Below are 26,419 nucleotides of genomic sequence, written 5' to 3' on the forward strand. Positions count from 1 at the left end.
GGATTTGAGCAATGCATTTAAGCACATCAGGGCTGGTCATCTCGCTGACAATGGCTTTGCAGACAGGTAGTATTAACGTCTCTGCCACAGTTTGGGACTTTTGGGATTTAGCAACAAAGTAACTGGCTTTCAGGGCGTTCTTATTTACCTTTGTAGTTTTCCTCAAAAAAGTTGCCCATTTCTCTGTGTTTTCACGAAGGCGTACAAAATAATCCATCGACTTGTTCTGAAGCGACGGGGGTTCATTTGGAGATGAGTTTAAGCTTGTATGGCGTTAGATAGCCGCTCGTGTCGCGTTCAAGAACTGCTCGGATTTCTAGGTAACTCCCACCTAGCTGTCCTCGATAATGTGTTGGAACAAAACAAAGAGGGTGGATTAACGGTAGTCACATATGGATAAAATGGAAAGGAGACTTTTGTATATATCGACACTTGACGAGTCAAATAATGAACAGTAGAAGTGATGGGGTCCACATTGTTACGGAGCGCAATGTGGCTGACGGCTATAAATCCGAGCAGTTCTTGAACGCAACACGACTCATCTGCACACAACCGAGAACTTTTTCCACATTCCTTCCTTCCTACTGCAACTTTGCCCGACGATGTTAAAAAAAGCGACATTGGATAATTTCTCGCGGCGGCGTCACAATCGATTGAAAAACACTGGAATATAGGGTTCATTCTCCCCGTGTGTTTGTGTCTTTGTGGAAGATTTAAAAGAAAATTTTTTTTTAAATTACACAGTACAGTTTAATCGAGCTAGGGCGGGCACAGCCGTCCCTCAGGGCGGGCACGGCCCCCTAATGCCCGCCCATGCCGCCGGGTCTGACTTACACTTAGATGAAACCTTTCCTCAACAATATTTACATTTTAACTAACTTAGAAAACTAACTTACACATTTTTAACTAACTTATTAACTTATGATTTCTTTGTTCTTTTTAACACAAAGGCATGACATAATGTAGAAGAGAGTTGACACAGTGGCTGAAAATGGCGAAATTGCAGCTTCTCCCCCTCAAAAAAAGTCATACAGTATATATTTTTAATTTAGAATTGTTTTTACTTTTTTATAGCAATTATTTTGTTCTTGCTCTAATATTGAGCAACTTGAGCTGTGGCTGTGGTTATAGTCTAGGTTCTATTTATTTTAATTTTATATAAAATACAGTATTTGTTATTTTTTGTCAATTTATTTATTTTCACATTAATTTATTTTCACATTATATTCATGTTCCAATTTGCAAATATGTTCTGAAAAAAAAAACCTGTTCAATGGAAAAAAGTTTTTTTTTTTTTTTAAACCCATACATCTCAAAATTTTGGAGCTATAATTGCAATACCGTGATACCGTGAAACCGCGGTATTTTTGCTCACGGTTATCGTACCGTCAAAATCTCATACCGGCACATGCCTAGTCGTTGGGCAACACGGACTTTCAACTCCCTCCACAGATTTTCCATGGGGTTGAGATCTGGAGACTGGCTAGGCCACTCCAGGACCTTGAAATGCTTCTTACGAAGCCACTCCTTTGTTGCCCTGGCTGTGTGTTTGGGATCATTGTCATGCTGAAAGACCCAGCCGCGTCTCCTCTTCAATGCCCTTGCTGATGGAAGGAGATTTTCACGCAAAATCTCTCGATACATGGCCCCATTCATTCTTTTACACAGATCAGTCGTCCTGGTCCCTTTGCAGAAAAACAGCCCCAAAGCATGAGGTTTCCATCCCCATGCTTCACAGTGGGTATGGTGTTCTTCGGATGCAATTCAGTATTCTTTCTCCTCCAAACACTTGAACCTGTGTTTCTACCAAAAAGTTCTATTGTGGTTTCATCTGACCATAACACATTCTCCCAGTCCTCCTCTGGATCATCCAAATGCTTTCTAGCGAACCACAGACGGGCCTGGATGTGTACTTTCTTCAGCAGGGGGACACGTCTGGCAGTGCAGGATTTGAGTCCCTGGCGGCGCATTGTGTTACTGATAGTAGCCTTTGTTACTGTGGTCCCAGCTCTCTGTAGGTCATTCACTAGGTCCCCGCGTGTGGTTCTGGGATTTTTGTTTACCGTTCTTGTTATCATTTTGACGCCTCGGGGTGAGATCTTGCATGGAGCCCCTGATCGAGGGAGATTATCAGTGGTCTTGTATGTCTTCCATTTTCTAATAATTGTTCCCACAGTTGATTTCTTTACACCGAGGGTTTTACCTATTGCAGATTCAGTCTTCCCAGCCTGGTGCAGGTCTACAATTTTGTCTCTGGTGTCCTTCGACAGCTCTTTGGTCTTGGCCAGAGTGGAGTTTGGAGTGTGACTGACTGAGCTTGTGGACAGGTGTCTTTTATACCGATAATGAGTAAAAACAGGTGCCATTGATACAGGTAACGAATGGAGCCTCGTTAGACCTCGTTAGAAGAAGTTAGACCTCTTTGACAGCCAGAAATCTTGCTTGTTTGTAGGTGACCAAATACTTATTTTCCACTCTAATTTGGAAATAAATTCTTTAAAACTCAAACAATGTGATTTTCTGTATTTTTTCCACATTCTGTCTCTCATGGTTGAGGTTTACCCATGTTGACAATTACAGGCCTCTCTAATCTTTTCAAGTAGGAGAACTTGCAGAATTGGTGGTTGACTAAATACTTACTTGCCCCACTGTATATATATAATTTTTCAATGTATATTCATCTGAGTTTTTGAACACCTGAAGGTCAAAAATACTAGTGGTGGATTCAGCATAGATTTGCCTTTGACCTAACCAGAATTTTCATGATGACATGAACATTATTATAATGAACAAAACAAAGACAAGAACTGTTTTGACTTCAAATAAAGTGCCCCTATTATTTTTTTCAAATAAATATAATTTGCCTCGATCACAATCAATCAGTGAATATCATTGAAGGTGTGTTCAGCTGAACAATGAGCACTGATCTAAAATAAACATAAACTCAACAGGTATTGTCCTTTGTCAGCAGACAAAACATTTGTGGCAACAGGAGAGGAGACTTTTGTCATCTTGGTCCATGAAACAGTTATCTTAACCTGGCAATTGTAGGACAGCAAGCATATCAATAACCAAAAGACCTCTCAACAACTTGTAAGCATAACACTGTAAAATGCAAACATTTGCTAATTGCCATAGTAAGGTTTATAACTCATTGAAGGAAAAATACTGCCTCTAGAACAGTAACAAAACTTTGCGTACTGGTAATACAGGAGTGGAAACAAACGCACACATCCCAATCCACCGACACCGTGCCAAAATATTATTAATAGGGCGATAGTATATAATGTTTATCAGATTTATTGGGATGACGTCATAATTCCTATTATGGGACCAATAATTATCGGACCGATAATTATCGTGCACCTCTAAAAATAATGTACTGTGTTCCTGCTGAGTTTGTATTATCAAGTGATAGATTTGTAGATGCTGCAATATGTGCTCGTCTGTCAATGTTCATTCGAAATAGTTGGAACTTGGAAAAACTTATTTATTTTTGGAATGCAACTTTTGAATTTTACAAACGAAAATATTGAGTAAACGTCGACTAAACCTAGGCGAAATTAGTCTTGAGTATTGGTCAACAAAAACTGGACGAAGACACACATTTTGAGATGACTAGGACTAATAAGTATTATTGTCCAAAAGACTAAGATGAAAATTAATAGGGTTGCCAAAAACAACACTGGTAAATAATTGTGTGGTGGCATCAGTGCAACAAAAACAATTGTTTTTACCTCGAGGTGAGAATACTCGACAGTCTTTAAACTGGCTTCACCCTGTGGGGTTCTGCTTCTGAAACACATCTGATATTTTGTTGGGAACTGGCAAATTCCCTGGTCAACCTCAACTCCCCTTCTGCTCAAGTTCCTTGTACACACTGTTAAGATCGCCATGAGGAAAACGGATATTAATTATTAATTTTCTAAATCCTGTGTGCATAGACTTCATAATGTATTGACGGGGTGCGGGGCCGATTAATAAGGGGCCTGCATTGTTGGCGTGGCCGTCAAAGGTGAATGAGTGAAATCTCAGACAAAGAGTTTTTTCCATTGAAAATTCTTGTAAATAAATGCTTAAATCCCTGAATTCTTTATAGATATGGATGTAAAACAGTCTCGATTCTTGGTTAAAAGCAAACCCCCCACCCCACCCCAAAAAACGGGCAGTTAACATTAATTTTACGTAAATATGTCAAATGTGCTGCTAGTCTTTAAGTCACTATGGCGCCACCTTGTCACTACAAAGAGCTGTTTACGTTGAAATTCTTGTGAATCTGTGTAACTCTGAATTCTTTATAGATATGGACGTTAAACTGTCTCGATTCTTGGTAAAAAGAAAAAGAAAAAAAAATGTGCAGTTAGCATTTATTTTACGTAAATATTTATGAACTATGATGCTAGTCAGTAAGCAAATGTAGTGGCGGCCTTATGTAAACAAAAAGCTTTTTCCGTTGAATATTCTTGTGAATAAATGCTTATTATAGATATGGATGTAAAACAGTCTTGATTCTTGGTTTAAAGCAAAAAAAACCAAAAACGTGCAGTTAGCATTTATTTTACGTAAATATTGCAAACTATGATGCCAATGCTGTGGTGGCTAATTTCTCCCATTGAATATTTTCACAATGTTTCAAAATGCATGAGTGGTACGAAAAATATAATAATTACCTTGAATCCTTGAACAAATCACTCCTGAGGCAATCCTTCTTGTTTGGATGCGGTACAGCTTTCGTACCTTTCAACCTAAATCCGGTGTTGGATCGCTGCATGTGTTTGAAAATAACTGCGACCGACTTGGACTGAATGAAGTCGAGTGTGGGACGGCCCCCTACTTGAAGGCGTGGAGCAGTGCCTGTTGAATGTGACCCGTCAATATAATTATGAAGTCTATACTGTGTAGGGCTGCAGCTATCGAATATTTTAGTAATCGAGTAATCGACTGAAAATTCTATCGAGTATTCGAGTAATCAGATAAAACTTTTTTTTTTTTTTTTTTTAGGTAAAGAGCAATTATAAATATAGATGAGAAAACAATACATTTCATCTAATATTGAACCGTTTTCAGTCAATCAATGACTTCATTTTCAATGTAAATTGTTGAAAACAGCCAACAATTACGTCTCAAATGTGACTTTAAAAAAAAAAAAAAAATCTTTCATCGGTCATTTTGCATCTAGTTCTACGTACATGTGATATCTATGACACGCATACAGATGCTACCTGCTACCACGTAACAACATGCAGGTGTTGTTTTTAGCAACGTCGGCGCAGTTTGTAACAGCTGTCGGCTGCAGTAAGGTTTTTTTTTTTTTTTTTAATTGCTTCTTCCTCTACGCACGTGATGTCAGCGCGTTGTCCCGCATTAAAATTAGTCCGGACAAAATGTGATGCTTAGAGCTGGCAAAATTAAACGATTCCTCGAGGTGAATACAATTACTCGGATCAGTTTTTAAACTCGAGTTGCTGGAGTTCAGCTCTAATACTGTATGTTATTTTAAACATTTGCTTCACTCCATGTTCACGGCAAATTTTCATCGTTTCTTTTACAGGCTTATGCTGACTACATAGGATTCATTTTGACTCTTAATGAGAGTGTGAAGGGAAAGAAGCTAACCTGTGAATATAAAGTTTCTGAGGTATGCTCTCTTAAGCTATTAAACATTTTCTGTTTGGAAGGTGTTTGAATGGGTTCATTAATTTCCCATGTTTTAGAAGTTATTTATCCAAAGTTAATTTATAATGCATGATTGTATTTAATATATGTATTTGATATACCTGGTTAATACACTGCTGGCCAAAAGTATTGGCACCCCTGCAATTCTGTCAGATCATGCTCAATTTCTCCCAGAAAATGATTGCAATTACAAATGCTTTGGTAGTAATGTCTTCATTTATTTTGCTTGCAATGAAAAAACACAAAACAGAATGAAAACAAAAAGTCATTATCATTTCACACAAAGCTCCAAAAATGGGCCAGATAAAAGTATTGGCACCCTCAGCCTAAAACTTGGTAGCACAACCTTTAGACAAAATAATTGCGAACAACCCCTTCCGGTATCCATCAAATAGTCTCTTATTAGGCTCTGCTGGAAATTTTAGACCATTTTTAGACCATTCTTCTTTGGCCAACTGCTCCAAGTCTCTGAGATTTGAAGGGTGCCATTTTCAGATCTCTCCACAGGTGTTCTATGGGATTCAGGTCTGGACTCATTGCTGGCCACTTTAGAAGTCTTCAGTGCTTTCTCTCAAACCATTTTCTAGTGGGTCATTGTCCTGGTGGAAGACCCGTAACCTCTGAGGGAGACCCAGCTTTCTCACACTGGGCCCTACATTATGCTGCAAAATTTGTTGGTAGACTTCAGACTTCATAATGCCATGCACACGGTCAGGCAGTCCAGTGCCAGAGGCAGCAAAGCAACCCCAAAACATCAGGGAACCTTCGCCCTGTTTAACTGTGGGGACCTCGGTCTTTTCTTTGAAGGCCTCTTTTTTTTTTTTTCTTGTAAACTCTATGTTCATGCCTTTTCCCAAAAAGCTCTACTTTTGTCTCATCTGACCAGAGAACATTCTTCCAAAATGTTTTTGTCTTTCTCAGGTAAGTCTTGGCAACTCCAGCCTGGCTTTTTTATGTCTCTGGGTCAGAAGTGGGATCTTCGTGGGTATCCTACCATAGAGTCCCTTTTCATTCAGACGCCACCGAATAGTACGGGTTGACACTGTTGTACCCTCGGACTGCAGGACAGCTCAAACTTGTTTGGATGTTAGCCATACCATCCGCACAATCTTTCATTGAAATATCTCGTCAGTTTTTCTTTCCATCCTCATCTAGGGAGGTCAGCCACAGTGCCATGGGCTTTACACTGATTGAGCACACTGGTCACGGTAGACACAGAAACATTCAGGTCTTTGGAGATGGACTTGTAGCCTTGAGATTGCCTCAGACAGTTCTTTGGTCTTCTTTTCTTAATGCTCAGTGTGGTACACACAAGGACACAGGACAGAGGTTGAGTCAACTTTAATCCATTTTAACTGGCTGCAAGTGTGATTTAGTTCTTGCCACCACCTGTTATGTGCCACACATAAGTAAGAGGTGCTGTTAATTTCACAAATTATGAAGCATCACATGATATTACAAAGGGTGCCAATACTTTTGGCCAGTAGTGTATATGACATAGCTGAGCCAAATGCCTTTGTGTGTTACTACATTCATTGTTCTATTTTTGTATAACAGACAGTGGAAAAATTACTAGATCTTTTGGGGACTCTGGAACGATGGATAAATGAGACCCCTCCTGTTGACCAGCCATCTCGCTTTGGTAATAAAGCCTTCAGAACCTGGTTTGCTCAATTAGACCAGGTTAGTCAGCGTACACACATTCAACCTTTTATTACTGGTATGTAATAAGCACTTGCCCTATTTTCTGTGATTAAAAATCCCTTTACACTTTGACGAATTAGGTATTGGCAAAGTACAGAAAATGGTCTGGCTGAAGAATGTGTTATTTTTGTTATCATTACTTCTTAAGCCATTCAAATTTATTCAGTGCCTTGTTTTTGTCCTTGGTTTCCATATTTACGGTTCTGAGTTTTAGTCAGCAATTTTTATTTTGTGGCGTTTATGTAATTTGAATTCTGTGAATATATCTACTGAATACATAACATAGATCGTCAGAACTAGACAAGGCCAAGAAAATTTGCGTGAAAGAAAGTCACCTATTGAATTCCAAAAGCTAAACGTTGAACCTCTTAAGCTCAGCAGGTGGTCAGTATCTTTTGTCGATACATTACTTAGAAATATTGCTGTTGGCAGGAAGCAGAAGCCCTGGTGTCGGCAGTGCTACCCTCCGACAAACAAGCTGCAGCTCCTGAGATAGCTGTGTATCTGAAAGAGTCTGTCGGGAACTCCACCAGAATAGATTATGGAACAGGTATTGCTTGTGTTTTGTTTTTTGGCATTTCTTTGCAAAAACAAAATGCGCTCATTTGCACAAATTATGGAAGGGATCTACTGTTATGTGCACAAGTGTCATTCTGGTGAATTACCAAAGCATTAAAATATACCATTGGATCGGGCAACGTTCACTCCCCCATACAATTCAGCCTCCAAAAAATCATGAATTTTCTTTTCGTTTTTTAAAAACCGTAATTGTTAATCATGTCCAGTGATTAACTTGCTTTTCCTTAAAATCACCTGTGATTATGAGAATGCCTATACCAGGCATGAAAATCTCTCACGTTTCGGCGAAATTCGCCGTTTTGAAGTCAAAAAGGGTGACCTACTGTACGTGAATTGTGTAGATCCGAGGAGAAAATTTTTAAGGGGGGGGGGGGGGGGTCGAGAGAATTTTTTAATGTCAGACGCTTGGGGAAAGCGGCACAACGCCAAAAAAACGCACCAGAGTGACCAAAACATTTACTTATTTCAACCAAACAAAGGAGGGTACACATTTGTGTCCTGTCTCTTCAATGCCAAGCTTGGCTGCACGTCGGCCGTGAATGAACACCTGAAGCGCCGTCACCTAGTTGTAATTTTGGAAGACAACAGGAGACAATTACAAGCTAGCAGATCGTAAATCCATCTAACTAACTAACGACATGTTTTATTGAAGTTGCTAAGCCTGTCGCGATATGCAGTGTGTCCATTTATCACACAGTAAATAAAAATGAAGGCGGTAATTTTCACGGCTGTTGTGTAGGGCTGCAGCAATCAAATATTTTAGTAATCGTGTACTCGACTGAAAATTCCATTGATGAATCGAGTAATCAGATAAAACATTTTTTTAGGTAAAAAGCAATTATAAATACTAGTCCTTCTAAAAAAATGTGCATATTGTGATAAAATTCTTTATTTTCTGTAATGTAATGATAAACATTAGACTTTCATATATTTTAGATTCATTACACACAACTGAAGTAGCTCAAGCCTTTTATTGTTTTAATATTGATGATTTTGGCAAAAAAAATAGCATATTTCATCCGACCAATACAGAAAAGTGTTTTTTAATACAAAAAAAGTCAACCTTCATTTAATTATATCAGCTATGCACTCAATTAGAGCTGAAACGAATACTCGAGCAACTCGTGTCACTCGAGCTTAAAAACTGATCCGAGTAATTTTATTCACCTTGAGGAATCATTTAATTTTGCCAGCTCTAAGCATCACGTTTTGCCCCGACTACTTTTAATGCGGGACAACACGCTGACGTCAAGTGCGTAGAGGAAGAAGCAATAAAAAAATACCTTACTGCAGCCGACAGCCATTACAAACTGCGCCGACGTTGCGAAAAACTACGCCCGCATGTTGCTACGTGGTAGCAGGTAGCGTCTGTATGCGATTCATAGATATCACATGTACGTAGAACTAGATGCGAAATGACCGACTCGGCGGCGTTAATAAAACAGCCGCCATCTTAAAGCAGTACACTTCTCAGGGCTTATAAATAAGATTAACGTTACTGTCACTCGCTAACGTAACGTTATCCCTGCGGAGGGCTAGGTTTCTATTCATTATGACTATTGTCGATGCGTGGCTAACTCTTACATACAGGCTTTATTAATCTGTGAAAACAGCGCTGTAGAGTGATTAGGGTGTAGAATAAAAACTTAATAATGCTAACTGTCAATTTTAGCTCAGCAGTCATTGCTGGATAAAACACCAAGTAGCACTGGTGCCTAATGTGCTCCAATACAGCACAATTTATTTTGAACACTGCAAAAACTCAAAATCCTATCATGACTTACAGTTTAGAATAACTTAAAACTTAACAAGAACTTATAGCTTGACACAAGTGGAAATTCAATTGAAACACATGGGGAAAAACACTTAGCTTTTAAGTGATGTGTGTTATCAAGCGTAATTACATCTTTAGGTAAGAAATATATATATTTTTTATAAGATCTAAAAGTTTTTAGAGTGAAAGCAGTGAATTAGTCTTTTTTTTTTTTTTTTAAGTCACATTTGAGACGCAATTGTTGGCTGTTTTCAACAATGTACATCGAAAATAAAGTCATTGATTGACTGAAAATGGTTCAATATTAGATGAAATGTCTTGTTTTCTCATCTATATTTATAATTGCTCTTTACCTAAAAAAATGTTTTATCCGATTAATCGATAGAATTTTCAGTCAATTACTCGATTACTAAAATATTCGATAGCTGCAGCCCTACACTCAATACTTGGTCGGGAATCTTTTATCAGAAATTACTGCTTCAATGCGGCGTGGCATGGAGGCAATCAGCCTGTGCCACTGCTGAGGTGTTATGGAGGACCAGGATTCTTCGATAGCTCCCCATAAGCTCATCCACAGTGTGGGGTCTGGTGTCTTTCAACTTCCTCTTCACAATATCCCACAGATTATCTATGGGGTTCAGGTCAGGAGAGTTGGAAGGCCAATTGAGCACAGTAATCCCATGGTCAGTAAAACGTTTACCAGTGGTTTTGGCACTGTGAGCAGGTGCCAGGTCGTGCTGAAAAATGAAATCTTAATCTCCATAAAGCTTTTCTGCAGATGGAAGCATGAAGTGCACCAAAATATCCTGATAGCTAGCTGCATTGACCCTGCCCTTGAAAAAACAGAGTAGACCAACACCAGCAGCTGACATGGCACCCCAGACCATCACTGACTGGGGGTACTTGACACTGGACTTTAGGCATTTTGGCATTTCTTCCTCCAAACTCTGGCTCCTTGATTTCCGAATGACATGCAAAATTTGCTTTCATCTGAAAAAGTACTTTGGACCACTGAGCAACAGTCCAGTGCTGCTTCTCTGTAGCCCAGGTCAGGCGCTTCTGCCGCTGTTTCAGTTTCAAAGGTGGCTTGAACTGGGGAATGCGGAACCTGTAGCCCATTTCCAGCACACGCCTGAGCACGGTGGCTCTGGATGTTACTACTCCAGACTCAATCCACTGTTTCTGCAGGACCCCAAGGTCTGGAATCGGCCCTTCTCCACAATCTTTTTCAGGGTGCGGTCACCTCTTCTGGTTGTGCAGCGTGTCCTGCCACACTTTTTCCTTCCCACAGACTTCCCACTGAGGTGCCTTGATACAGCACTCTGGGAACAGCCTATTTGCTCAGAAATTTCTTTCTGTGTCTTAGCCTCTTGCTTGAGGGTGTCAATGATGGCCTTCTGGACAGCATTCAGGTCAGCAGTCTTGCCCATGATTGCGGTTTTGAATAATGAACCAGGCTGGGAGTTTTTAAAAGCCTCAGGAATCTTTCGCAGGGGTTTTGAGTTAATTCGTTGATCCAGATGATTAGGTAAGTAGCTTCTTTAGAGTACCTTTTCATGATATGCTAATTTTTTAAGATAGGGATTTTTTGGTTTTTCTTGACTTTTTTGCCAAAATCATCAATATTACAATAATAAAAGGCTTGAACTACTTCAGTTGTGTGTAATGAATCTAAAATATATGAAAGTCTTAATGTTTATCAGTACATTACAGAAAATAATGAACTTTATCACACATTATCATTATATCATTATTTACACATATCATTATTTATGCCATTTGCGTAATCACCTGTCACTCAAACATGTTGAAAGTAGCTGTGAAGTTGGATCTTTATTTTAAAATTGAATCAAAACTTTTCTCCTTAAAGAAAAAATTGTGTTCAAAACTTTTAGTACTTCAAATAAAAAATGAGTTCAAAACTTTTTGCTCTCCAAAAAAAGTGACACTTCAATAAAAAAAAATATATATACAGTATATACGTATATATATATATATATATATATATATATATATATATATATATATATATATATATATATATATATATATACATACAGTGCCTTGTAAAAGTATTCGGCCCCCTTGAACCTTTCGCCACATTTCAGGCTTCAAACATAGATATAAAATTTTAATTTTTTGTCAAGAATCAACAACAAGTGGGACACAATCGTGAAGTGGAACAACATTTATTGGATAATTTAAACTTTTTTAACAAATAAAAAACTGAAAAGTGGGGCGTGCAATATTATTCGGCCCCGTTGCGTTAATACTTTGTAGTGCCACCTTTTGCTCCAATTACAGCTGCAAGTCGCTTGGGGTATGTTTCTATCAGTTTTGCACATTGACAGACTGACATTCTCGCCCATTCTTCCTTGCAAAACAGCTCGAGCTCAGTGAGGTTGGATGGAGAGTGTTTGTGAACAGCAGTCTTCAGCTCTTTCCACAGATTCTCGATTGGATTCAGGTCTGGACTTTGACTTGGCCATTCTAACACCTGGATATGTTTATTTTTGAACCATTCCATTGTAGATTTGGATTTATGTTTTGGATCATTGTCCTGTTGGAAGATAAATCTCCGTCCCAGTCTCAGGTCTTGTGCAGATACCAACAGGTTTTCTTCCAGAATGTTCCTGTATTTGGCTGCATCCATCTTCCCGTCAATTTTAACCATCTTCCCTGTCCCTGCTGAAGAAAAGCAGGCCCAAACCATGATGCTGCCGCCACCATGTTTGACAGTGGGGATGGTGTGTTCAGGGTGATGAGCTGTGTTGCTTTTACGCCAAACATATCGTTTTGCATTGTGGCCAAAAAGTTCAATTTTGGTTTCATCTGACCAGAGCACCTTCTTCCACATGTTTGGTGTGTCTCCCAGGTGGCTTGTGGCAAACTTTAAACAAGACTTTTTATGGATATCGTTGAGAAATGGCTTTCTTCTTGCCACTCTTCCATAAAGGCCAGATTTGTGCAGTGTACGACTGATTGTTGTCCTGAGGACAGACTCTCCCACCTCAGCTGTAGATCTCTGCAGTTCATCCAGAGTGATCATGGGCCTCTTGGCTGCATCTCTGATCAGTTTTCTCCTTGTTTGAGAATAAAGTTTGGAAGGACAGCCGGGTCTTGGTAGATTTGCAGTGGTCTGATGCTCCTTCCATTTCAATATGATGGCTTGCACAGTGCTCCTTGAGATGTTTAAAGCTTGGGAAATCTTTTTGTATCCAAATCCGGCTTTAAACTTCTCCACAACAGTATCTCGGACCTGCCTGGTGTGTTCCTTGGTTTTCATAATGCTCTCTGCACTTTAAACAGAACCCTGAGACTATCACAGAGCAGGTGCATTTATACGGAGACTTGATTACACACAGGTGGATTCTATTTATCATCATCGGTCATTTAGGACAACATTGGATCATTCAGAGATCCTCACTGAACATCTGGAGTGAGTTTGCTGTGAGTTTTGTTTTTGTTTTGAAGCAACTTATTTTTTGATTAAATAATAAAGACATAAATGTCCTAGCGAAAATGTGGCCCGAATGCATTACTTCAATCAAAAAAGATGTTTCAATCCAAAAAAAAAAAAAACTTGACTTCAATTAAATAAAAAAAATTAAATCGAACAAAAATAGTTTTCAAATGCATTTTTTTTTTAGTTTCAAATTTATTTTTGCATTCAAACACTTTTTTTTTTTGATTGAAGTGACTTTTTTTTATTGAAAATATATATTTTGAATAAGCGACTTTTTTTTTTGATTGAAGCAACTTTTTTTTGATTGAATAATAAAGACACAAATTTACCTCCGGAGAAACCTAGCCCTCCACCGGACTAACGTTACGTGAGCGAGTGACAGCGAGCGACATCTTATTTATTAGCGCTGAGAAGTCTACTGCTTTAAGATGGCAGCCGTTTACTAACGCCGTCCAGTCTGTCATTTCGCATCTAGTTCTACATAGATGTGATATCTATGAGACGCATCAGACGCTACCTGCTGCTACGCTAGCATCATGCGGGCGTAGTTTTTAGCAACATCAGAATAGTTTGTAGCGGCTGTCGGCTGCAGTAAGGTTTTTTTTTTTATTGCTTCCTCCTTTACGCACGTGACGTCAGCGCGTTGTCACGCATTAAAAACGTGATGCTTAGAGCTGGCAAAATTAAACAATTCCTCGAGGTGAACAAAATTACTCAGACCAGTTTTTAAACTTGAGTTGCTTGATAATTCGTTTTAGCTCTACTGTGGTGTATCGCCGTGTGCGCGTGCATTAGTGCTTACATTTTTGCCTGCGTGCTGATGGCATATGAGACTTCAGTTCCTTTCACAGATGTTTATTCGTCATCAACACGCTGTAGGATTAAACTTCAGACATACAAAATGAGGAAAAACATATACAGTGCCCTTCATAATTACTGGATTTATAATAATTATGTTTTTTTTAGCTTCTAATCATTTTTTTTCTAAATAATATGGGACCTTAATGGAAAAAAAGAGAAAAATCCAACCTTCAATACAAGTGCATTATTTCAGTGGGGAAAAAATCCCACATAAATAATTATTTGACGTCAAATAATGTGTGTCACAATTATTAGCACCCCTGGTGTTAATACTTTGTACAACCCTTCACAGTGGGTATGAGGTGCTGTCTACACGCCAACAAGCTGTTTGGGAGGCATGCACGGAGAAAACCTTTCCTCACTCACAATCATAAACACAAACGTCTGGAGTTCGCCACGCGGTATTGGGGCTTCAACTGGGACCGTGTGCTTTGGTCAGATGAGACCAAGATTGAGCTTTTTGGCAACAAACACTCCAAGTGGGTCTGGTGTGCCACGAAAGATGCGCATGCTGAAAAGCACCTCATACCCACTGTGAAGTATGGGGGTGGTTCAGTGATGCTGTGGGGCTGTTTCGCTTCCAAAGGCCCTGGGAACCTTGTTAGGGTGCATGGCATCATGAATGCTTTGAAATACCAGGACATTTTAAATCAAAGTCTGTTGCTCTCTGCCCGAAAGCTGAAGATGGGTCGTCACTGGTCTTTCAGCAAGAGAATGACCCTAAACATATGGCCAAATCTACACAGAAATGGTTCACCAGACACAAAATCAAGCTCCTCCCATGGCCATCTCAGTCCCCAGACCTCAACCCCATTGAAAACCTGTGGGGTGAGCTGAAGAGGAGAGTACAGAGGAGAGGACCCAGGTCTCTGGATGATTTAGAGAGATTCTGCAAAGAGGAATGGCTAAAGAGCCCTCTTTCTGTCTTTTCCCATCTTGTGAAACATTATAGGAGAAGATTAGGTGCTGTTTTGTTGGCAAAAGGGGGTTGTACACATGATTTGATGTCAAATAATTATTTCTTTATGTGGGATTTTTTCCCCACTGAATAAATGCACTTGTATTGAAGGTTGGATTTTTCTCTTTTTTTCCATTAAGGTCCCATATTATTTTGAAAAAAAAAATATTAGAAGCTAAAAAACGCATAATTATTATAAATCCAATAATTATGGAGGGCACTGTATACTAAACACTGAAAACGTGAGCATTGAGGCTAGTGGGGGAAAAAAGACAACCTACTTTAGTCTGCTATAAAACGTTGGCAGTCTTTTCCAAAACGTTAACTTGCAGTTAAAAGGTGATACTTCAAACATGAAAAATCGCTGGTTAACAGCATTTGCAAACGAAAAAAAAAAAGATTACTGACACCACATGCAATAACAAAAAGAGCTTTTTTTGCATAGTGTAATGCTTACTGTTAGTGGTTATCAAACATACCTCCGGTGAACATTTCAAAATAAAAGCACATCATGTTCGTCATATAAATAACAATTTCTGGAGTTAATCCCACATACTTCACAATTCAGATTCTACACTAATAATAGCTTTAAGATGACACCCTTTATGAAAAATCTGATTGGCAATGAATAAGTATTATACTACTATTATATATAGTAGTATACTATAATATTAAAGCTAGATATTTTTTAAAGAATTGTTTTGAATCATGTTGGAAAGGCGAAGTCGGTGTACAGAATCTGTTTACATTTCAGTCTTCTGCACTAGTTAATGCTTTCAGCATTTGACCTCATTGTTTATTTGTGATTTATTGTTGTTATTTACGTGTTTATTTATACTTTAATATTTTTGTGAATGAATAGGCGTCATCAAAAATTCCATCGCTAAATTAGTTAAAAAAAGGGGGGGAATGATTAGTCGACTAATCGTAAAAATAGTCGGCTGACAGCCCTACTTGTACAGTGTACCGGAACAGATTTCCTCCACACCCTTCGCACCTTTTTAACCCCTGACTCATTTTCATGTCTGCTATATATTGAAAAATTACCTTCATATTTGAAACAATTTTGTTACAATTCTAAAATAGTTAAAGGCAGTCTGTTGAACAAAATAATAACATTTTTTCCCAAAGATAATGTTAATCCTATTCCAAGTTGCTGAAAACATAGTGGAAAGTGAATAGACAAGCTTGCGAAGCCTCCTTTTGTAGTACTCTCATACCACCAATAGAGAATGCTGTTGCGCTATGATTTTTCTGCTGTTTGTGACGCTTTGCGGTGAGGCTGACTGCTTGCTGCTACACTTCCCATCTGACGTATATTTTTGAACAAAAACGACGCTAATTGCGTCAAGATTGGCCATGATTCTGTAACAAGCTCACTTTCTTTGTTTAATGCTCAGGAAAATAAAACTGGCATTCATTTTCAATATTAATTGTTTGAAGTCAATTAGTAATTAACTAATTGCCTCTTGAACGGCTCTTTCAATTTTTATGTCATCCTGCTAACGAAGAAAAGCCAACGTGCAGAATTGGGAATTGCTGAATAATTAGAACTTATTAAACATTCATGTAGTTTATTTCTCAAGGACATATGTGATAAGGCCTACAGAGACATGCACATTATCTGGTCATACTTCGTTCACTTCATGTGTTTTTTTCCCTTTTCAGGTCATGAAGCTGCATTTGCCGCATTCCTCTGCTGTCTCTGTAAGGTCGGCGCTCTTAAAGTAGATGATCAGCTGGCTATTGTTTTCAAGATTTTTAACAAGTAAGATGTTACTGTGGACTTGGTGTTAATGGTTTGTTTGTATTTTTTCCATTTAACACAATACAGTAAGATGGAAACTAGATTCTGATTGTGCACTCTTTAATCATAATCAGAGGTGGGTAGAGTAGCCAAAAATTATACTCAAGTAAGAGTAGCATTACTTCAAAATAAATTGCTCTAGTTAAAGTAGTCATCCAAAAACTAAAAAATGTATTTGGTGAAAAGAATACTCAAGCAATGAATAACAATTTGAATAACTGCTTACATTTTTGTTCGATTTAAAAAAAAAAAAAATTTAAACAATGTTATATTTTTTCCCCTCAGCTATCTATATGAGCTGTTGTTATATGTACAATAACTTAAGATGCACCGATACCAGTATTGGCAGGAAGGGTGCGATCTGGCCCGAAAGGGTGGTAGCGGTATCGGCGAGTACCAACAAAGAGTGCGCCGATACCATTTACCAGTCCAGTATTATGACACTTGACCGCAGCCTTTTTTTCTACTAACGCTCACTACGATCTCTGTTGAGTGATGACACGTGATCACTCCAGACCAATGAGAGCGGTCCAATAGCTGCTCTTAACTAATGGCGGGGCAGCTTTTTCCATATGTAGGAAAAAGAAACCAGGAGAAGAAATGTCGGCGGTCTGGAAATATTTCGACATAGAAAAGCAAGATTTGCGGCCTGAAAATTTCGAGAGGTAGCGTTAAATCGGCCAGTTTCAATAGCTCGAACCTGATTAAACATTTGAAGACGAAACATGTGAATGAACCCAAAGACTTTGAGGCTGCAACATCTGGACTGCGTTCCAGAGGCAGGGGGCTGGACCGGAGCATCAAACCCTGGTCAATTCAAATCATCTACTTTACTTTTATTGTCTTACTGAAAGAAATGCCGCAGTAATTTGAGACCTGTTTCAAAAATAGGGTTGCCACCTTTCGGAGATAGAAATAATGGACGCCCCCCTCGCGCCCAAAGCCGTACATGCGACGAAAAAAAGGGACATCCCCAAAACTCCTAAAATGCATAAGAATGTATATATTTATATATATTCCGTATTGGTTGAATAGTATATGGAACGCAACTTTTAATTCCCAATTTGGAATGATTCCTTATTTCAAAGGACGGGTGGCAAGCCTATTCAAAAGTGTTGTAAAAGTAAGCAAAGTAAGCGAAGCTAAGTGGCTAAGTGTGTTTGTCTCATAGATAGTCTCACTCGTTTGCTTTTTGCATTTGTGTGTAGCTATGGATTAGGGCTGTCCCAAACGACTAATTTTCTCCCGATTAATCAGCCGACTAGTTTTACGATTAGTCGACTAATCTTTTAATAATTTTTTTTTTTTTTTTTTTTTTTTTTTTAACTAATTTAGCAATGAAATTTATGTTGACGCTTATCAATTAAAAAATTATTTTTTTTTTTTTAACTAATTTAGCAATGAAATTTTTGTTGACGCTTATCAATTCACAAAAACATTTTGGAACACTTAAATTCTTTATTAAAGTACAAATAAACAGATAAATAACAATAATAAATCACAAACAATGAGTTCAAATGCTGATAGAATTAACTTGTGCAAAAGAATGGAATGTAAACAGATTCAGAACACTGACTTCACCTTTCCAACATGATTCAAAACAATTTAAAAAATACCTAGCATTAATATTATTGTATACTGTAGTACTATATATAATAGTATTATAATAATTATTCATTGCCAATAAGACTTTTCATAAAGGGTGTCATTTTAAAGGTATTCTTAGTGTAGAATCTGAAGTATGTGGGATTAACTCCAGAAATTGTTATTTATATGACGAACATGACATGCTTTTATTTTTGAAATGTTCACCGAAAGTACGCTCGCTAAACCGCTAACTAATGCTTCACATTCCGCAAAAAAAAACACTTTTTGTCATTGCATGTGTTGTCAGTAATAGATTTATTTTCCTCTTGCAAATGCTGTTAACCAGCGATTTTTCATGTTTGAAGTGTCACCTTTTAACTGCAAGTTTTGGACAAGGCTGCCTGTTTTATAGCCGTCTAAAGTAGGTTGTCTTTTTCCCCATTCACCTCAATGTAGCAATGCTAACGTATATAGTGTTTAATATAGATGTGTTTTCTTATTTTGTATGTCTGAACTTTAATTCTACAGCGTGTTGATGACGGAAAAGAACTGGAGTCTCATATGCTATCAGCACGCAGGCACAAATGTACGCACGCACGTGCGCGCAGCGATAAAACGCAGCCGTGAAAATGACCGCCCTCGTTTTTATTTACCATGCGATAAATGGAATCATTGCATATCGCGACAGGCTTAGTAACTTCAATAAAACATATCATTAGTTAGTTAGATGGACTGACAATCTCCTGTCGTTATCATTCACGGCCGACGTGCAGCCAGGCTTGGCATTGAAGAGACAGGACACAACAGTGTACCCTCCTTTGTTTCTTTAAAAATAAGTCAATGTTTTGGACTCTCTGGTGCGCTTTTTTGGCTTTGTGCCGATTTCCCCGCTTGCATACCAAGCGTCCGGCATTCTGAACTTTCCACGCATATATTTTTTTAACCCTTCATGAACCGTCGACGGGATGTTGTGCTCGTCGACGGATTTACGTCATCGATGACGTCGACAATGTCGACTAGTCGGGACAGCTCTACTATGGATGGAGTTGAGTTATGTTGCTACTGGTGCACAAAGAGGGAGGCGAATAGAGAGACAGGATGCTGTGGTCAGTCATTTTTACTTATAATTTCATAAAAGTTTGCCCCTTGAGAGCCAAAACTCAGCGTTTAAAAAAAAAAAAAAAAAAATCATTATTCATTCATTATATTTTTAATTTCTTACTGTTGGGCGAGTATTATACATTTTTATTTTATTATACCAATTTACCACTATTTTGGCCTTTGAGAGCCAAAGGTTTAGTTAACTATTGTCACCCATACCAAGCATGCAATAAAAAGTTCTACTAGATTCACTTTGTATAAATATATGTATATATATATATATATATATATATATATATATATACAGTGTTTCCCACAGGATTTTAGGAGACTGTGGTGGGAGGGTCTCTGACTAGTGTTTCCCATAGGATTTTTTGAAACGGTGGTGGTGGGCTGCATCGGAGTCGGACAGCCTCACCATGTCGTGCCACGCCGAATTTTTTTTGTTGTTCATTATTTTTTCCCCCCAAGAAGAACCATAACAAAGATATATTTGAAATATTTCATTAGCTAGGCTAATGTTATAGCTCTCAGCTACCGTACATGTATGTAAAATGCGTAGCTGATTACAGCTACGTTACCCTATGTAATAATGCGACTTTTTTTCTCGTAGCAATAGTACGACTTACATCTCGTAGTGACTCAGGGTTGGCAACCCAAACTGTTGAAAGAGCCATATTTGACCCCCCCCCCCCCCCCCCCCCCAAAAACAAAAAACAAAAAACTGATACAGTATGTCTGGAGCAGCAAAAAATTAAAAGCCTTGTACAAGCCTTATAATTATCAATACTAGCTATATTAGCCTACTATAAAAATGACTAAGTTGGGTAGAAATACATAATTAGCCTTCATGATTAAATGTTTATTTTCCCTGCAGTGGATCCTATAGCGCACCACGTGACTACTCTGTTGTACGATGCCACCACAAGTTTAACTTCATTACAATATTAATGAATTGAAAGAATGTTTGTGTCCTGTTTGTCCTCCTAGAAATCCTATTAAAACAAAAAATATATTTCCCTTCCCCATCTTTTTCCATTTAAAAAAAACAAAACAAAAAAACCCAACTCCGAAGCAGCACTAAAGAGCCGCATGCGGCCCGAGAGCCGCGGGTTTCAGACCGCCGTCGTAGTCCTCCTTTTTCCTTTTTATTTGACCCTCATAAGTACTACATTACCACAACAATAACAGTCCTTCAGTCAACTGACCCATTTACAGGACTGGGGGAATTCTAATAGCCGTGTAAAGAGTTTTACTTGATTCGGTGAGAAGGTGAATAGTTTTTTCCTCGTTGTTCGTGAACTAAATTTCCACACAAACGCACATCGAGGTACCATTAACTTAGCAAGGAGAGGTATGAGAGTCATTTTTCGAGTGTCCCAGAGCTCGCGAAATTGGGGGGGGGGCGCATTTATCCAAGTTCCGTCAGCCGTAATTGTCTGAAGTTGGCGCGCCGGTGTTGTGCCGAAAAATAGCCACTCCACGCGAAATGTCCCCCCTGACGGGAGCGCCCTCACGTCACTCGTACAAACAGCCTTTTCTTACCAATCGATGGACACGGAAACAACGTTCTTGTACCGTGAATATGTATCATTTTACTTAGCTTGAACTAATAAATATTTTACTGTGACCAACGCTCTGAAAATAGAGCAAGGCTTTATTTTCGGCCCCGCCTCTCCGCGCAAGTTCAATTAAAGTTTGCTTTCCGTCCAAGACGGCCGTCCACCGCTCACTTTCGCCGAAAAGTCCGATTCAAACTATAGACCCTACTCACGTGACGTCACAGCCACGCCCCCGCGTCATGTTGTCCGGATACTAGTCATGTTAATGCATTAGTGCTTCGTAAATTCCTCCTATTATGGCGTGTTTTTCTGCTCGTTAACATTAATAATCAAAATGGTGAAGTCGTGTGTGGCGGTCGGTTGCAAAAACAGAGAAGATAGACGGAGAGACTTGAATTTTTACCATATTCCGAGAGACCTGAAGAGGAGACAGAGATTGACTGCTGCAATTCGACGAGAAACTGTGCTCCAAACGACTACCACAGATTATGTAGTAGTCATTTTATGTCTGGTAAGATGCATTTAATATATATTTAGAGGGTTTTGGGCTGACAACCACAATTAAGCTCATTGCTAGGCTAATCGCCGACAACATACACTCAGACGTTGTGAATGAACTACCTGAAAATATATAATTATAAGGGGATAATCAGACAGTTGTCATACAATTAATTTACAATTTCACTATTGAGGTCAAAAGCCAAAAAATAAATTCAACTAGGGACAATCTGGAGTAGTGCTATCGCACTTCATATTTATTACGTATTATATATGTATATAGTGAGAGTGCTATCGCTAAACCATATAAACATTAAAAGCCCTAGCTCCATTGACAAATGATATGAAATACATTAGACTTGACAGTGGATGTTAGCAAGAACAAAAGATTTTGAATTGAAAATTTCGTAACTCACCTTCCGAGCACAAGATTCCTGCCGAATTTTCGTGTACGAGGACATGTTTCACCCAACCAGCAACGAAGCATTTATAAGCCTCCAAGCTCTTAAAGTTTTTCAAACTTTTGTGAGAATAGGCTGATTTTGTGTGGACAAGATAGTTGTAAATATCAGGATATCAGATGTCAGGCGAAGCCAGCGGGTTGAAAAACATCGATTTAGGCATCAAATACGGATCTGGCGAATGGATAAACTGAAGCTTTTCCACGTAGCGCCTTTTATGCAACGGATCCAATGAGTTTACAGCGTCAGATAACACCGGGGCTTCCATGAATTGCTCAATAACTTGCTCGACTAATTGAAAACAATGAGAATAGGTCTGAAAAAGAGGTACAATATGGCGGCCGGAAACAGCGACACGCCCATTTTGTGACGTAGGTGAGTAGGGTCTATAGGGAATGGGACGTACTACGTCACTGTTTGGCTAGGCCGCCATGCTGGCAATATGCTTCCGGCAGGCTCAACGGGGATTGTAACGTGTGGTAGTGCTAACCTAATTCCTTCGGTGTATTAGAAAGAAAATATGGGTGTGCATTGTTGTGTTACCGGGTGCAACAGTGTCTCCTGCGACAAAAAAAAAAAAGGGCGAGGAAAACTGGACTCACTTCTCACCGTTTTTCTGCATGGAGGACCAAATATCAGATCACGAAGGCACGACGGATGGCTGGGTTGCAGCGGTTCGTCAGAAAAGCATTTCTTTTGATCATATTTCTGCTGGAATGAGAGCGTGTTCCCGTCATCTCTACTCTTGTAAGTAGAACGATTTATCCGTTTTGGTTTCAATACGTTTTTTTATTTTTTTTTACCGTTGTGTAAATCTGCCTCGGTAGCAATGCTAACCTCCTCCTCCTCCTCACCTACCTGTTGTGTTACTAGGAAAACCTGCATATGAAATGCTGACAACACATCCCGATTGGTCACCATATCTCTTCTTGGGTTATTCTGAGGTCAAGCGCACCACATCGGAGCGTTATGAGAGGTTGGAAAGGCGAAGGGTGCACGCTGAAACTTCAGTTTGCTCTGCTCTTACAAACACGATCCCAAGTGTTGTTGTGAAAAGTCAATAAAATATGAATACCAAAACATGACTTGAACAACTTCTTGACAAACTGTAACTGCTTGTTGTTTACTTCAGGTCTTTATAATAAACAGGTGTAATAATTACAAAGTCAGGTGACTTTATTTTGTTATTCTATTTGGAATATGCATTGACAATGTGTGGACAGTGTTGTAGACAAGAACTGGGACTGATAAGTTGCAGTAGATTTATTTCAAGTAATGCAACTTCTCCAATACAATATTTGAGCTGACAGTTTAAAATCTTTAAATTAGTGCAAACAAGGCCCACCCTCTGACGGGGTCAGCAAATATTATATAATTATAAGTAATATATACAAGTTTACCATAAATGTGTCTTTGTCAAAGCAGTTTAAAAACTATTGACTGGCCTTTGGTAAATTGCCAGACAGAATAAATATGTGGTTTAAAGTTCTTGCATTTCCATTTTAGGTATTGCAAGTTCTCCAACACAATATTTGAACTGACAGTTTAAAATCCTTTTAGTGCAAAATGGCCCACACTCTGACAGGGGGTAGCAAATATTATAATACATAATACATTATAAAAAGCTATATGCTATATAAATACAAGATCACAACAAAACCTGTATTTTTCCAAAGCAGTTAAAAAAACATTCAGTGGCCTCAGGTAGATAAAGGTGTATAAATATGTACATTACAGTTCTTGCATTTCTATTTTAGGTATTGCAACTTTTCCAACACTATTTGAATTGACAGTCTAAAGTCTACATTAGTGCAAACAAGAATAATTATAAATAATAATAGAATTTATCAATTCAACATTACAATGAAACGTGTCTTTGTCAAAGTGGTTAAAAAAAACAACAACACTTCACTGGCCTTAGTTAAATAGCCAGGCAGAATAAATATGTGCATTAAAGTTCTTGCATTTTCACAAGTTAAAAGCCCGCAGTTTATCAGCAAGAAAGGCAGACCCAGACGGCGTCTGCTGCAAGGGCTTGTTTGATTCCGACACAAGACAAATGGAACCACTCAATTGAACAAATTTTCTTTGTCAAATAATCCAAGAAGAGAGATGGTGACCAATCGGGATGTCTTGTCAGTAGGTTTACCTAGTAACACAACAGGTAGGTGAGAAGGAGGAGTAGGTTAGCATTGCTACCGAGGCAGATTTACACAACGGTAAAAAAAATAAAAAAACGTATTGAAACCAAAACGGATAAATCGTTCAACTTACAAGAGTAGAGATGACGGGAACACGCTCTCATTCCAGCAGAAATATGATCAAAAGAAATGCTTTTCCGACGAACCGCTGCAACCCAGCCATCCGTCGTGCCTTCTGATATTTGGTCCTCCATGCAGAAAAACGGTGAGAAGTGAGTCCAGTTTTCCTCGCCCTTTTTTTTTTGTCGCAGGAGACACTGTTGCACCCGGTAACACAACAATGCACACCCATATTTTCTTTCTAATACAACGAAGGAATTAGGTTAGCACTACCACACGTTACAATCCCCGTTGAGCCTGCCGGAAGCATATTGCCAGCATGGCGGCCTAGCCAAACAGTGACGTAGTACGTCCCATTCCCTATTGTAATGCCACGCATATGGGGAAGAAGGAGAGAAGTCTGTATTTGCTTACCCACTTGATTGTGGTAACAATAATAAAGAAAAACAATAACAAAATAACAGCGGGCTGCTAAGACATGCGACCGCTATCGCTCGCTATCTCGCTCGTTCTCCCACTCTTCCTACTCGTTCCCCTTGCGTCTCTTAAATAAATAAATAAATAAATAAAATACTACTCTAAAATGCTACTCTACTACCTGGTAGTAGAGTGGAGTGGGCTACAGCTGTGTAATGGGTTGACTGACGCATCTGATTATTCTTTTTTTTTTTCTTTTTTTTTCTCGGGGGGGGGCAAACGAGACTGGCGGGCCCAAACGAGACTGTCTCGTTCATTTGTGGGAAACACTGATATATATATATATATATATATATATATATATATATATATACAGTGGGATAAATAAGTATTTAGTGAACCACTAATTTTGCAAGTTCTCCCACTTGAAAATATTAGAGAGGGCTGTAATTGTCGACATGGGTAAACCTCAACCATGAGAGACAGAATGTGGAAAAAAAAACAAAAAACAGAAAATCACATTGTTTGGTTTTTAAAGAATTTATTTGCAAATCATGGCGGAAAATAAGTATTTGGTCAATACCAAAAGTTCATCTCAATACTTTGTTATGTACCCTTTGTTGGCAATAACAGAGGCCAAACGTTTTCTGTAACTCTTCACAAGCTTTTCACACACTGTTGCTGGTATTTTGGCCCATTCCTCCATGCAGATCTCCTCTAGAGCAGTGATGTTTTGGCGCTGTCGTTGGGCAACACTGACTTTCAACTCCCTCCTCACCCCGTGGCGTTATAATGATAACAAGAACGGTGAGCAAAAATCCCAGAACCACACGGTGGGACCTAGTGAATGACCTACAGAGAGCTGGGACCACAGTAACAAAGGCTACTATCAGTAACACAATGCGCCGCCAGGGACTCAAATCCTGCACTACCAAACGTGTCCCCCTGCTGAAGAAAGTTCACGTCCATGCCCGTCTGCGGTTCGCTAGAGAGCATTTGGATGATCCAGAAGAGGACTGGGAGAATGTGTTACGGTCAGATCAAACCAAAATAGAACTTTTTGGTAGAAACACAGGTTCTGGAATTTGGAGGAAAAAGAATACTGAATTGCACCATACCCACTGTGAAGCATGGGGGTGGAAACATCATGGTTTGGGGCTATTTTTCTGCAAAGGGACCAGGACGACTTATCTGTGTAAAGGAAAGAATAAATGGGGGCATGTATCGATAGATTTTGAGTGAAAATCTCCATCCATCAGCAAGGGCATTGAAGATGAGACGTGGCTGGGTCTTTCAGCATGACAATAATCCCAAACACACAGCCAGGGCAACAAAGGAGTGGCTTCGTAAGAAGAATTTCAAGGTCCTGGAGTGGCCTAGCCAGTCTCTAGATCTCAACCCCATAGAAAATCTGTGGAGGGAGTTGAAAATCCGTGTTGTCCAACGACAGCCCAAAACATCACTGCTCTGTAGAAGAGATCTGCAAGGAGGAATGGGCCAAAATACCACCAACAGTGTGTGAAAAGCTTGTGAGGAGTTACAGAAAACTTTTGGCCTCTGTTATTGCCAACAAAGGGTACATAACAAAATATTGAGATGAACTTTTGGTATTGACCAAATACTTATTTTCCACCATGATTTGCAAATACATTCTTTAAAAAACAAACAATGTGATTTTCTGTTTTTTTTTTTTTTTTTTCACGTTCT

At 38.9% G+C, this 26,419-nt stretch overlaps 1 protein-coding gene across 1 annotated transcript in view; it reads left to right on the forward strand.

Moving 5' to 3' along the window:
- Positions 1-26,419, forward strand: part of ptpa (protein phosphatase 2 phosphatase activator) — a 76,159-nt gene that overhangs the window by 6,799 nt on the left and 42,941 nt on the right. The window contains exons 3-6 of the mRNA XM_057818865.1: positions 5,552-5,638; positions 7,234-7,359; positions 7,813-7,930; positions 16,687-16,786. Coding sequence (XP_057674848.1) covers positions 5,552-5,638; positions 7,234-7,359; positions 7,813-7,930; positions 16,687-16,786 — 431 coding nt within the window. The remainder of the gene's footprint in view (positions 1-5,551; positions 5,639-7,233; positions 7,360-7,812; positions 7,931-16,686; positions 16,787-26,419) is intronic.

This window comes from Corythoichthys intestinalis, chromosome 17 (genome assembly GCF_030265065.1).
Source record: "Corythoichthys intestinalis isolate RoL2023-P3 chromosome 17, ASM3026506v1, whole genome shotgun sequence".
Taxonomy (NCBI): Eukaryota; Metazoa; Chordata; class Actinopteri; order Syngnathiformes; family Syngnathidae; genus Corythoichthys; species Corythoichthys intestinalis.